The sequence below is a fragment of the Neolamprologus brichardi genome, unplaced genomic scaffold (assembly GCF_056152115.1).
Source record: "Neolamprologus brichardi isolate AB-2024 unplaced genomic scaffold, ASM5615211v1 NODE_ptg000031l+_length_7269946_cov_1, whole genome shotgun sequence".
In the NCBI taxonomy this organism is placed as follows: domain Eukaryota; kingdom Metazoa; phylum Chordata; class Actinopteri; order Cichliformes; family Cichlidae; genus Neolamprologus; species Neolamprologus brichardi.
In genome coordinates this window covers 6,332,501-6,345,836 of record NW_028270136.1, presented here as the reverse complement: position 1 = coordinate 6,345,836, position 13,336 = coordinate 6,332,501, and the positions used below count along the sequence as shown (strand labels likewise).

Genomic DNA, 13,336 nt, shown 5'->3' with positions numbered 1-13,336 from the left:
AACGAGCGGCGTGCTCCATCTCCACGACTCTCCCTCCAGACTGCTGCATTTATAAACCATGACTGCCTCGCCTGTAGTTTGTCTGTGTGCTGCAAAGTTCTCTTCACCTCTCCTTCAACACAACCACACAAATGAACAACAGAAATAAAACAACAAATCAATGATGGCCTCACAGTGAATAAATACACAAGCAGATTTATTCAAAACAAATCAGTAAAAACTCCATCCATACATATATGTGTGTGTGATTGTAGAAAAAGTGTGGCAGACATGTTGACTGTAAAAACCTGAAACATGGTGGAGACGCACGTCATTTATACAACAGCTGAAAACCAACAACAGAACAACAGAGCTCATAGAGACGAACAGCTGAGAAAACACAAACAACTAAAGGTTTTATTTAAATGATGCTAAAATATCACTTTGACCTGAGCCCCCCCCCCCACACTCTCACACACACACACACGTACGGTCTCGTCCTGTGTGACTGCGACACCAACAGGGGAAAATGTTTTCATTTACATAGTTACATGAAACATTTACAGCAGATACACTTTGACCACTTCATCCTGAAATAGATCATCAATGTGTTGACTAAGCATTTCCTCCAGTAAATCTCAGGCTGCGTCTGAAAAACACGTCGAGGACACAAAGCCCCGAGCTTCACGGACATGTCGTCACAATGAGAGGTTACAAAGAAGAAACACGAGAATGTGGAACAAAAGCAAATGTGACGTCACTTCTGGCATCACGGCGGGCGGGCCTACCAACTCACAGGCCAGCCTTCCCTCACTCATCACCTCCAGTTTCAGCTCTAACGCCAGCGTCACAGTGTCGTCCATCTTTATCCCAGTCGGCAGGCAGGTCGTCTCCCGTCAGGGCGCCGTCTCCCGTCAGGGCGCCGCCTCCCGTCAGGGCGCCGCCTCCCGTCAGGGCGCCGCCTCCCGTCAGGGCGCCTTCTCCCGTCAGGGCGCCGTCTCCCGTCAGGGCGCCGTCTCCCAGGACTGCTGCCGTCTGTACAGGTCAAAAGTCGCGTGGGCGGGGCAAGCCGATGTGGAGAGCTTGCGGCTGAGTGGGACCTCCTCTGGTGAAAGGGGCTTTTGCCTGAGCAGGTCAGAGGTTATGAAAAACAGGGAGGAGGGTCCTTTGATGTCCCTCCTTCCGCGGCACTGGGGAGGTGGAGCTAGCAGCAGCTTATCTTGGAGCAGCTGGGCTATCAGCTGATCCTCCTTCACATCCACGCTGACCAACGAGGTGAAGAGAACCTGGGAGCGCGAGACGTTCACCTCTACAGACATGAGCAGAGGGACAGAAAACAAAAGGGGAGTAACAACTCAGACTGCTGGAAACTCCTCCTGTTACTTCTGTCACTCACACCACGGACCATTAAACGCTCCACACTTTTTCTCCTTTGTTTGTTTATAACGCCATAACCAGGTGGCTGGCGTAGAGTACAGAAACACGTGGGCCGAGTATGGCCTCGAGGTCAAAGTGGGAGACGCCCCCTCGAGTGGTGGAGAACGGCTGAAAGTACTGGAGAGTAATTCGGTCAGTCGAGAGGGCGTCTGCAGACTGACTCTTTATCATTATTACAGATTTCATCAGCTTTTCACCTGCAACAACAGACGTCTACAAACAGGATGAATGAGGTGCTTTTCATCCATTCACAACAGAGAACAGCTGTGACCATAAATAAGACAACATCTGTGTGTTACCTTCAGTAGCTCGAGCATTAATCCGATTCTTCGTGCTCTCTGACTTCTGTAGTGTTTGCTGGATCGCCCTCTGGGAGTCAAACTGAGCGTCCTGCAGGACAACAGACACGTTAGCAGCTGTTAATCAGCTGAGTGACCGCTGAATAAAACTGTGCACACCTGCAGTGACTGAAGCCTGGTCTTCAGAGCCAGGGTGGTGTTTAGCTCCGCCCTCTCCAGACAGCTCAGGTCATGAGTGGATGTTGGAGCAGGAGGTTCCAGCACATGTGTGACGCCTACAACAAGCAGCAGGCAGGACAAGACTGAGTCATTCATCCAGTTAAATCAGTGCATGGAAGTATACTCAGCTGTACTGCAGACTGACTGACTTCATCTTCCACAACAAAACAAAAACGAGCTGTTGATATTTCAGGAAGCTCTACAGTTCTTACATAAGGCTCTGTGGGGTCAAATATATGCAGACACTTAAACCTTTTAATAAGTGAATGAGGCCGGAGCCTCGGTGCTTCCACAAACTGCTGGAACAAAAGCATCCCTGTCCACTAGTGGTGCAATCACGGTTGATCCGAAATCCGAACTGATCCCACTCCACAGTCCGGCACGCATGTGATCCGAAGATTCGAAAAAGAAGAAAAAAGTATGTGTATGGTGGCGTGGTGGGTCTGTCAAGAGATAGCTATGCTCAGCGCTAGCTATGCTCAGCGCTAGCTATGCTCAGCGCTAGCTATGCTCAGCGCTAGCTATGCTCAGACTGGTGAAGCCCTCTCTGCTAACTGTAGTTATAGGCATCATGTCTTTGTCAAAAACTGTGTAATGGCCTCTTATTTCTTTGTAGCGCTTCAACGTTTTCTAATAAGTTGTTCCACTTGAAAAACTCAGATACAGAGACGGCTGTTGGACTGCGGCGCTCTTTGTCTTAACATTAGCAACATTAGCTAGCCCTGTCTTTCTGGAACTCTTCAAACAGTTCTCTGTGGTTGTTGAAGATGATGGAGGAGTCGTGTTTCCTCTGGTGGTTGCCACGAGTGTTCGGCAAGTGTTGCAGAGCACCTGTGTTTGGAGAACGTCGTCTTTATCAAATCCAAAGTACCTCCAAATAAGTGAGGTACTTTTTTTTGGCACGAGTTCATAGTCAGTAGCGTTCTCGTCATGCGTCTCGCTCTCAGCCTTTACAACTCTGACTCGTTGCTGCAGCGTTGTTCGCTCCCCACCTGTGTAGGAGGCGGGCCTCTAATCCATTTGATTGGTTAATGCTGTGAAGGGCTCTATTCGACTGGTCGAATGTGTAAAGGGGTTTCTTTAAAGCACGTGTGTAAACATTTTAAGGTACCCAATTATCAGTTTACGTCGTCTTTTGCGATGGGCCCATCGCGCAGGCTGATATCGCGGTGATAATAAATTTTCGATTTATTGTGCAACGTATGGTATCTATTTGGCAATGCTACATCGCTTTGTTCCAGAGTTACTGCATTCACAAATTTGGGTTTCCAGGCCAGCCGCCGGCTTGCCTCCCCAGCAGGGTGAGGACACCTCATAGCTTTTTACAGCTGGGGGGTAAGAGCTACACCACAATATAGCCATTCAAATATAATGATCTCGAGGGCCGGTGTCCTGCAGGTGTTAGACGTGTCCTTGATCCATCACAGCTGATTCAAACGGCTAAATGACCTCCTCAGCATCTGTGCAAGTTCTCCAGAGGCTGCTAATGAACTACATTTTGATTCAGCTGACCCAGGGTAAGACCTAAAACCTGCAGGACAGCGGCCCTCGAGGCCCAGAGCTGGACACTCTGTACACATTTTTGTATCAATCTGTGTGGCCCTGCGATGGACCCGTGTAAAGTACACCCTGCGCTCGCCAGCTGGGACAGGCTCCGCCTCAGGAAACATCTTTTCTGCTGGGCTGGGTCCAGGTTTGTTCACAGTCAAGAGTTTGAGCGAGAAGGTTTGACACAGTGACTCCACCAGAGACCCCTGCACACGATGGCATCTTCCATACCAAGTGCATCTTTACCGTTACAGCAGCAGCAGCAGCTCTCACCTCTCAGCCAGTCCTCAGATGGGGCGTCACTGCTCGAGTCGATGTCAGGCTCTGGTGTTACTGTGATGACTGCCTCTTTACAACACACCTGCAGGACACCATAAAGGTGATGTCAACACACAGACACACACACACAGTGTTGGGAAGGTTACTTTTAAAATGTAGTCCATTACAGATTACAGATTACAGATTACATGCCCCAAAATGTATTCTGTAACGTATTCCGTTACGTTACTCAATGAGAGTAACGTATTCTGAATACTTTGGATTACTTAATATATTATCATGCTGTTTACAACTACATGAATGTACTATTGCTGTGATTTATTACTGTTACTGAAGGTCCGCGGCTCCGAACCGTAGTAAAGGGACCTCTGGCTAATACGGTGGGTTCTGTGTCGGCTCGTAGCTGAAAACTAGCTTTACTTTGTTGTCTGGGTCAACTTTGCTAGCAGAGACAGAGAGAGGCGTTGAAAGGCTGCTCCAACAGAACTTATTGTTTCAGAGGAAAACACGAACACGGTGTACAGTCGAGTCTTAATAGCTTACTTACAGCTGGGCTCGTCAGGCTCTCTTCTTGGCTGCAGTGGTTATTATTATATTTACATGCTTCCAGCTCCCGTTTCTGCTCGATGACAGCTCGTACTTTTCCTTTTTCTCCCTCCCTCGCTCACAGACACATAACGGGTATGGCAGTCCATTCTCCCTGCAGCACGGACTACACTGCCCATGATGCTACATTCTTTAGAGCTATACCTGTAGCATTCTGCCTGTTAGCTTAGCACAACAACAACAACAGGCGCTCTCTCACCCAGGAAACACGCAGAGAGAGAGCGTCACCCTGTAACCATGGCAACCGTAACGCTGCCTGGAACAACAGAACGTAGCTGTCAAACAAAACCCAAACAGTCCTGACCCGCCACAATATGAAACAGGAAAGTACCGCCGTGTAATCCATTTATTTCAACAAAGTAACTGTATTCTAAATACCACCTTTTTAAATAGAGATGGACCGATCCGATATTACGTATCGGTATCGGTCTGATACTGACCCAAATTCCTGGATCGGATATCGGCGAGAAATAAAAAATGTAATCCGATCCATTAAATATCAAAAAAGCACCTCACAAAACTTGCTACACAGTGTAACTCGGCTCATAACCGGAGCACGTTGCAGCAGTGTGGTCACGTGATAGAGCTGCTGTGTGCTACCAAACCAGCAGTTTTCCCAGAGAGAAGTAAAGCAAGTGTGTAAGTTCATCCCTGAATGTTTGTAAAGCATTCCCACGTTAAGCTTAACAACCAATATATGGAGCGACTGCCTCTCTCTCTCTCTCTCTTCTGCTCCCACTTCAATCGCGAAACTGATCAATGATCAGCTGATCGGCATTTCTGTCGTGAGTCCGTCTCTCTTCTTTGTTTATCGCCCACTTTTCACCAGAAAGAGGAAACCAGCGGCTGAACAACAGCAGCACGTTTAAGCTTGATAAGCTGTTGTTAGAATTTATTTAATATTATTTCTACACCAGGATCTTTTTCTACAGCTGACGTAACTGTGCAGGGGCGGATCTAGCAAAGTTTAGCCAGGGGGGCCGATAGGGCATGAACAGGGAAAAGGGGGCACAAAGACATACTTTTCTTTCTTATTCTCATTTAAAATGTCGAGCTTTTAATAAATAATTATCTGACTCTTACACCCAAAGTTTTAATCTGATGTAAAATATATAGAAGTCCATTACTGTATATAGTAACTGTTAAGTCTAATATACCCTAGTAAGCTATACTACTTTTTCCTTTGGGAAGGAACCATCTGTGCAGTCTGCAAATCTGTTGAAGAAAGATGTTGAATCTATTTAATTATTCTTGAAAAATAATTTATTTCTGTGCATTTTCCCCCTGCATCAAATTAAATTTGATTACATCGATTAATCATCATGAGGTGGGGGGTGGTTCCCTATTTTTTTTTGCTGGGAGTTTGCAACCCTATTAGTTAGGTTGCTTAATATTTCTGCTAAGTACTCTTTAAAATACCAGAATAGGGAGGATGGAGCAGGTTTAAGTTTATTAGATTGATCAGTTTTGCTGAACTATGAAATATTTTGGGTGCAGTGTATTTTTTTTACATACAGGTATAACCAAATAGCTTTAGTGTTGTTATTTATTTAAACTTGAGTATAAACTTATACAAAATGCAGCAAGATATTAAAAAACGTTTTATTGATTAAAAAAACAGACTATATCGGATTCATATCGGTATCGGCAGATATCCAAATTTATGATATCGGTATCGGACATAAAAAAGTGGTATCGTGCCATCTCTATTTTTAAACGGTAAATGTAACGGAATACAGTTACTCATAATTTGTATTTTAAATACGTAACGGCGGCACATGTATTCCGTTACTCCCCAACACTGCACACACACACACAGACAGACACACACACACAGACAGACACACACACACAGACAGACACACACACACACACACACACACACACACACACAGACACACACACACACACACAGACACACACACACAGACAGACACACACACACACACACACACACACACACACACACACACACACACACACACTCGTTACCTGTCTGTTCCTCTTCCTGTCTGTCTGTCCTTTAGCGTTGTGCTTCAGCTGTGCTTGTTCACTCTGCTGACCCTGTTTCAGTTTCTTGGGTAGTGATTGGCCGGTCTTAGGGGGGAGGCCGAGTGTGACCGATAGGTTGAGTTCAGGACAACACGTCAGGGAGGGAGAGGAGGAGAAGGGGAGAGGGACCGGGAGAGGAGATGGGGGAGGAGAATGGCCACTGGACAAACTCATGCTGACAGGAAAAAGCAGGGTGGATCACAGTCTGAGATACTCCTTAACCCTGATCATTATAATCACACAGCTTTACATATGAATATATTATAAAGACATGAAATATCACAGCTCGTACATTTGCTTTTTACACATATATGTAAGCGTTGAGCCAAATTTAGTAATGCCAACATATTAAAAGAACAATATTTGTCTCTTATATATAATACATCTGTATGTACACTGTCACAGATACTTGAGTGTCTTTGAGTGAAGATTTAAGGTGATAGGAAATATAAATAACTGCAACTTGAATCTTTACTGAAGCTCAGTGTTTGACACAGAGTTCATGTTCACTGCTGTAATAACTGATAATGATTAATATAGTAACTTTAATATTGGCCATATTATATTTACATTACCAAACTGAGATGATTTAGTCTCATGAACAACATCAGCTAATTGTTATTTACTAGCTAATCTTAAATGACTGTTCAGTACAGAAATGAAGCCCAACTATCATGATTTACAGTCCTGTGGTCTCAGCCTCAGATACTCAGCTGATCACAGTGATGTCATAAAAAATGAATGACCAACAAAACATTTTTCTCCTTCATTTCTGTCAAACAAAGCTGTATGAAACGTTTCTCGTGGTTAGTATCATGGTTGCTAGGCAACCTGAGCAGCGCGAAGGCTGAACCGTCCCATTTTACAAGCCTCTCACTTCCGCACTTCTCGTACTTGCTAGTACCCGCCGTACGTAGTCCGCGAAGTGCGCGTACTTCGAAGCGTGCGGTCGCTGTATTGGGACACAGCCGAGGTGTCACCGGTTACCGACTTGTCCCCGCTCTGCAGCTGCGCAAATGCAACGTGAGACTGGTTGTTTGTATTGTTTGATTTATTTCACGGACTCGCTAACGTGCTACCCACTACGTCCCAGCGTCACTGTGCCGTTTGTGTTACCTGCACACCGCAGGGATCTGTGCTGCTCAGCCTCCCGCAGTTTTAACTTTATAACGGACAGAACTCACCTTCTCTTTTGAATTCCGCTCCCTGGCTTCCGCTCTTCTTCTTCGACGGTTGACAAAACAAAGCCAAAAGCGTCTCTATCGCCCCCTGATGTCCGGCTGCAGTATAGGACATAAGCCCCGCCCTCTCCATGAGACTGGAATCAAACCAGCACAAACATTTTCATATCAGGCTAATTTGTGTTCAAGGATCTCCTTTGTCATAAGTTTGATTTGAACTACTGTGTTGATGCTGTAAGAACGATGTCATCACCAATGTTCCCTCTAATTTTTCACGTGTGTGAGCGAACACACAAACTCCCTGAGCGGTCCCTTGGACACTGTGAGCGACAGCAGAAGTGTGCACTGTGGTCACGCCAGCATCTAATCCATCCAAGTTACATGGTTTATTAAAATAATCAAATTACAGCATTTACATGTATGTTAGACTACTTTTAATTAACTGCTTTAGCCCACGTACAATGAAAATTTAAAAAATCTTGTCATTGACCTGTGTAGTATGTTAACACTATTGGAAGTAAAAATAACTGAAACTGAACTGAAAACACAACTTTATATATACATACATACATATACATATATATATGTATGTATGTATATGTATATATGCTCACATCTCCAATGGTTGTACACGTTGTCATTAACGTGGCTTCACTCCACATCAGCCGCTTTGCTAAAACACCGGTGTCGGCACATAAGGACGCTGTCACAGCCTGTCAACGACGTTGATTAGCTGCGTATATAAGAATGCGAATCGCATCATTGGCTGGACTATAGGATAAGGTGGCATCCTTCTAATGCCATACTGGAGCAGTCAGTCACTTACTGACTAACACTGCAAAACAGAATTGTTAACGTATTTATTTTAATTTCAATTCAGGTTAGATTTTTTTTTGTGCACAACGCAGGTTTTCTGCACGCAGAGACGTGCCAGCAGTGCGCAATTGCGCACGTGCGCAGCTTAGAGGGAACATTGGTCATCAGACGGCTTGTTTGGCAGCTGGAGTCACAGATAGACGCAAAGCGGCAAAACAGGTTTGATCGCTGTCAGTCAAAGCTGGAAGCTGGCACAGCGTTAGCTTTGATTTTTCATTAGTTAATTAAAATGTATATTAAATGAAAATACCAAATGTGCTTTTCCATCTTTAGAGAAAGTTAACATTTAATGTTAACACTCCCACACATCTTTGAAAAACCATCCTCTGCTGAGTAGCCTCTGAACCATGAGACTGGTTGTCAGTCTCTCTGTGATGAGTTCTGAATGAACTAACCATGGCAGCTGTATCCTACGTGAACATGAAGTACAGGGTGGGCCATTTATATGGATACAGCGTAATAACATGGGAATGGTTGGTGATATTAAAGTCCTGTTTGTGGCACATTAGTATATGTGAGGGGCAAACTCCTCAAGATGGGTGGTGACCATGGTGGCCATTTAGAAGTCGGCCATCTTGGATACAACTTTTGTTTTTCCAATAGGAAGAGGGCCATGTGACACATCAAACTTATTGGTAATGTCACAAGAAAAACAATGATGTGCTTGGTTTCAACGTAACTTTATTCTTTCATGAGTTATTTACAAGTTTCTCTTTGTTCACAGCCATTGACATGTCAAAGAGGTTAACACGTGAGGAGCGGATCGAAATTGTGTTGATATCTGGTGAACGCAGTAACCGGGTCATTGCAGCAGATTTCAATGCAAGACACCCTACGAGACCACCCATCTCCCATGCTACAGTTAGCAAACTGCTTGCTAAGTTTTGTGAAACTGGTTCAGTGTTGGATTTGCCAAAATGTGGACACAAGAAAACTGTCAGTAATGAAGAAACATCAGTGGCTGTCCTAGCTTCATTCAGCAAGATCCCACAGAAGATGAGTGGATGATGGGGTGGGTGCAGTTTTCTCTGTGGTGGGGTCAAGTGGGCTGTCCCGGGCCCTGTGGGGCCAGGCGGCGCTGCTGTACTTTGCCCCGGTCCGGATGGGCCTGGGCCCCCTTTCCCTAGCGGGTTGCGGAGTATGGGGGTGCCTACTGGGGTCAGCGGGGGAGCTGGCCCCAGGGAGGGGTCACTTGCCCCTCCCTTCCCTCCCCATCTCCAGCTGCCTCCCTCTTCCCGCTCCACCACAATCACCCACACATGCAGGGCCTTGGGGTAAAGGTGTGTCACCAGGGTGCAGGGGAGGCATCCCCCCCCGTCCCCTTCTGGCTGCCTCTCAATTTTATCTCACAACTTAGACATTCACATTATTCACACTCTCATAACACATACATATAGGATCTTGGGGGTGGGCACGCTACACGGAATCCAAATTACCATCAGGGTGTACACCTCACCCCTGGCGTCGTTGCCCACCTCTCAATTTTAAATACACATAGACATTGAGGGCTATCAGGAGGGGCTATGCGCTTACCTGCTGCTCTCTGGCAGGTAGCTCCATGCCCTCCTGGGTTTTAAATGCACCTTAGAACACACATGCATCAACACTACATATGAGCGGGCGGAGGGAGGTTTGGAGTCTTCTCACACCCCCGTTCTCTGCGACCTGCTGGAGCGGGGGGGGGCCAGAAGGAGGAGTCGGCCGTCCGACTGGGGTCTGGAGTGTGAGGCCTCCCTGCTGCTGCGGAGTCGGGCGGTCTGCTTCTCCCCACCGCAGGGAAGAGGGTAACACCACCTGGGTCTGGGTGCAGTTCCCCCCTCCAGGGGCAAGGGTACCTAGACCTGGTTCTTAGAGTATACTTGGGGAGTGTGATTGTGTGTACAGCGTCTCTTTATGTCTGTCTCCACGTTGGTTGAGTGTTGAGTAAGTGCATACGAGAGCATGAGGGTGTGAATGGATGTTTGTATCTGTGTGTGCCTGTATGTCTGTGTCTATATGTCGGTCGGGTATCAGACGCCACCTCTCTGGGGACATCTCAGGCCCTCTAAGGTATGGAGGCCTGTCTCCCCCCACCACTTCCCCTGCCGGTGGCGGACTCCCTCAGACATCGGTGCGTTGGTGGTTCTTTGTGTCCGGGGATGGGCGTCCAGGTACACACCAGCTCACTCCTTGGCGGCTGTTTATCGGGGCCTCTCGGCCTGGGGCTCGGTCACTCTGGCACAGCTGGCTGCCGGCGGAGCTCACGGGCACGTCACTGCAACCCCCCCTGGCTTCTGCTCCGTGGCTGCTGGGTGACCCCTCATCTGGGACTCTCCTCAGCTCTTTCTGGGACAGTGGTGCAGCTGCCCCTCTGTTGGTCTTCTTGGTCTCTTGTGTTCTGGGGGCCTCTGGATGTCTGGAGCTTGGATCTCCTCCATACCTGCTTCATGCCCTGGAGGACGGGGCAGTGGCCCCCCACACCCTCTAGCAGATCATTACATGAAGGAACCTTTTAAAAACAAGCGTCCATGCTCACAGGTGTACACACGGTGCTCACACACACAAACTACACCCTTTTTGGCTCCTACCTCAAAGCACACTGTGCGCTGTCGATCTTACGTGCTGCAAAATAATGTTTAATATTTAGTATTTACTGTCATATTCACATAGATCATTGTGATGATGTTTATCCCTTGTTAAATGCTTGTTTTCTTTTTTCTTTCTCAACAGGTGATCCAGATGATTGATATATTTATTTTTGTCTGCTTATTTTGTTGTTTTTTGTTTTTTTGCCCTTTATCCCCGTCCTTCCTCTCCGCTGTTTTTCCCCCTCTTCCTTTCTCACTTTTCTTTTCCTCATTCAAGTCTGTCCCGTATCTAGCAAGTGAAAATAAAAAATAAAATAAACAATTAAAGGTGAATCAAATGGACCATTACGGCAAGGCTGGGATGGTCAATTTGGTAAAGTAAATCCGTTGGGCATCTTTCTTCGCCTTTAGACAATAATTCTGATGCAAAAGAGCCAAACGGGACAGGCAAAAAAAAAAAAAAAAGCAAGAGCCCACAGCGTAGCACTCGCCGCATGTCACTGGAGAGTGGCATTAGTCGAACATCCCTTCGGCGGATATTAGCTACTCACAAATGGCACCCTTACAAACTCCAGCTACTGCAGCATCTCAACGAGGATGACCCAGATCAGCACAGAATTTGCAGAATGGGCAAAACAAAAACTGGAACAGGACCCTCAGTTCACGCAGAAGATTTTGTTCATTGATGAGGCAAACTTATGTGAATGGTGAAGTTAACAAACAAAACCACTGCTATTGGTCTGACACTAACCCACATTGGATGGATCCTCCAAGACTGTTGGAACAACAAAAGTGATGGTTTGGTGTGGTATATGGGGTACAACGATAGTGGGTCCATTCTTCATCAATGGAAACCTCAAGGCCACTGGATATTTGAAATTGCTACATGATGATGTGTTTCCCTCTTTATGCACTGAAGCTGGCACGTTCCCTGAGTTTTCCCAGCAAGATGGTGCACCACCACATTATGGGTGCAGGTCCGAGCATTCCTAGATGAACAGTTTCCTGGAAAGTGGATTGGTCGTCGTGGGCCAGTTGAATGGGCCCCAAGGTCTCCCGATCTGACCCCCTGGCGAGGCGAGCCGTGTGGTATTGAAGGGAGAAAGGACCCAAAACGCAGGCAGTAGCTGATAATGCTACTGATAAGAGACACGGACGAGGGCCAGGACACCGTGGAACACAGACGAACCGGCAACAAGCAGGACAACACACAGGGCTTAAATACACACAGCAGTGATCAGGGGATGAGAGACAGGAGGGCAACACAGCTGGGAGAAATCAGGGCTGACGGGACAGGGGAAACGTAAACCGAATACACTCACATGAGACAGAGACCTTCAGAATAAAACCGGAAACTCACAGACACAGACGCTGAACTAAACAGACTGATTCACAAACAGACAATATGACACCATAGACAGACAGAGACACAGACGCAGACTCATAAACAGGCACAATGACATCAAGGACAGACGGGGGGGAACATGGAAGGAGGACCAGGACAGGCACAGAACAGAAACCTAACAAAATAACGAATAATAATGAAATACCTAATCAGAATAACAAAAGCATAAAGAAACATAAAACACTGAGACAGCAGACTCAGGACCATGACACTTAGACTTTTATCTTTGGGGTCATCTGAAGGCAATTGTCTATGGTGTGAAGATATGAGATGTGCAGCACCTGAAACTATGGATACTGGATGCCTGTGCTGGCATTTCTCCTGCGGTGTTGCTATCAGTGTGTGAAGAGTGGGAGAAGAGGGTTGCATTGACAATCCAACACAATGGGCAGCACATTGAACACATTTCATAAGTGGTCAGAAACTTGTAAATAACTCATGAAAGAATAAAGTTACGTTGAAACCAAGCACACCATTGTTTTTCTTGTGACATTACCAATAAGTTTGATGTGTCACATGACCCTCTTCCTATTGAAAAAACAAAAGTTGTATCCAAGATGGCTGACTTCTAATTGGCCACCATGGTCACCACCCATCTTGAGGAGTTTGCCCCCTCACATATACTAATGTGCCACAAACAGGACTTTAATATCACCAACCATTCCCATGTTATTACACTGTATCCATATAAATGCTCCACCCTGTAGAAGGAAAGTGGAAGACAATAGATGATGAAGTACTGAGAGCACTCTTCTCACCCACAGACTGTTATAGCAGTCACAGTCTATAAATGATATTCAGGTTTTTGATAACACAGCTGATGTACACAAAAAGAAAATAGCAAAGTCAAATATTTCTGTGTTGAAACCAAAACGATGGTATTTAATG

General features: G+C 46.1%; 1 protein-coding gene across 1 annotated transcript; it reads right to left on the bottom strand.

Annotated features, from left to right (window-relative positions):
• Window positions 1-964: 964 nt before the first annotated feature.
• ppp1r35 (protein phosphatase 1, regulatory subunit 35) lies at window positions 965-7,641 on the bottom strand. Its single transcript, XM_087837349.1, has 6 exons — window positions 7,604-7,641; window positions 6,360-6,594; window positions 3,756-3,843; window positions 1,875-1,990; window positions 1,716-1,806; window positions 965-1,288 (listed from the first exon to the last, which is right to left on the bottom strand). Exons 2-6 carry the CDS (start codon window positions 6,591-6,593, stop codon window positions 984-986), a joined length of 834 nt encoding a protein of 277 aa, XP_087693475.1. The 5' UTR covers window position 6,594; window positions 7,604-7,641; the 3' UTR covers window positions 965-983.
• Window positions 7,642-13,336: the final 5,695 nt, after the last annotated feature.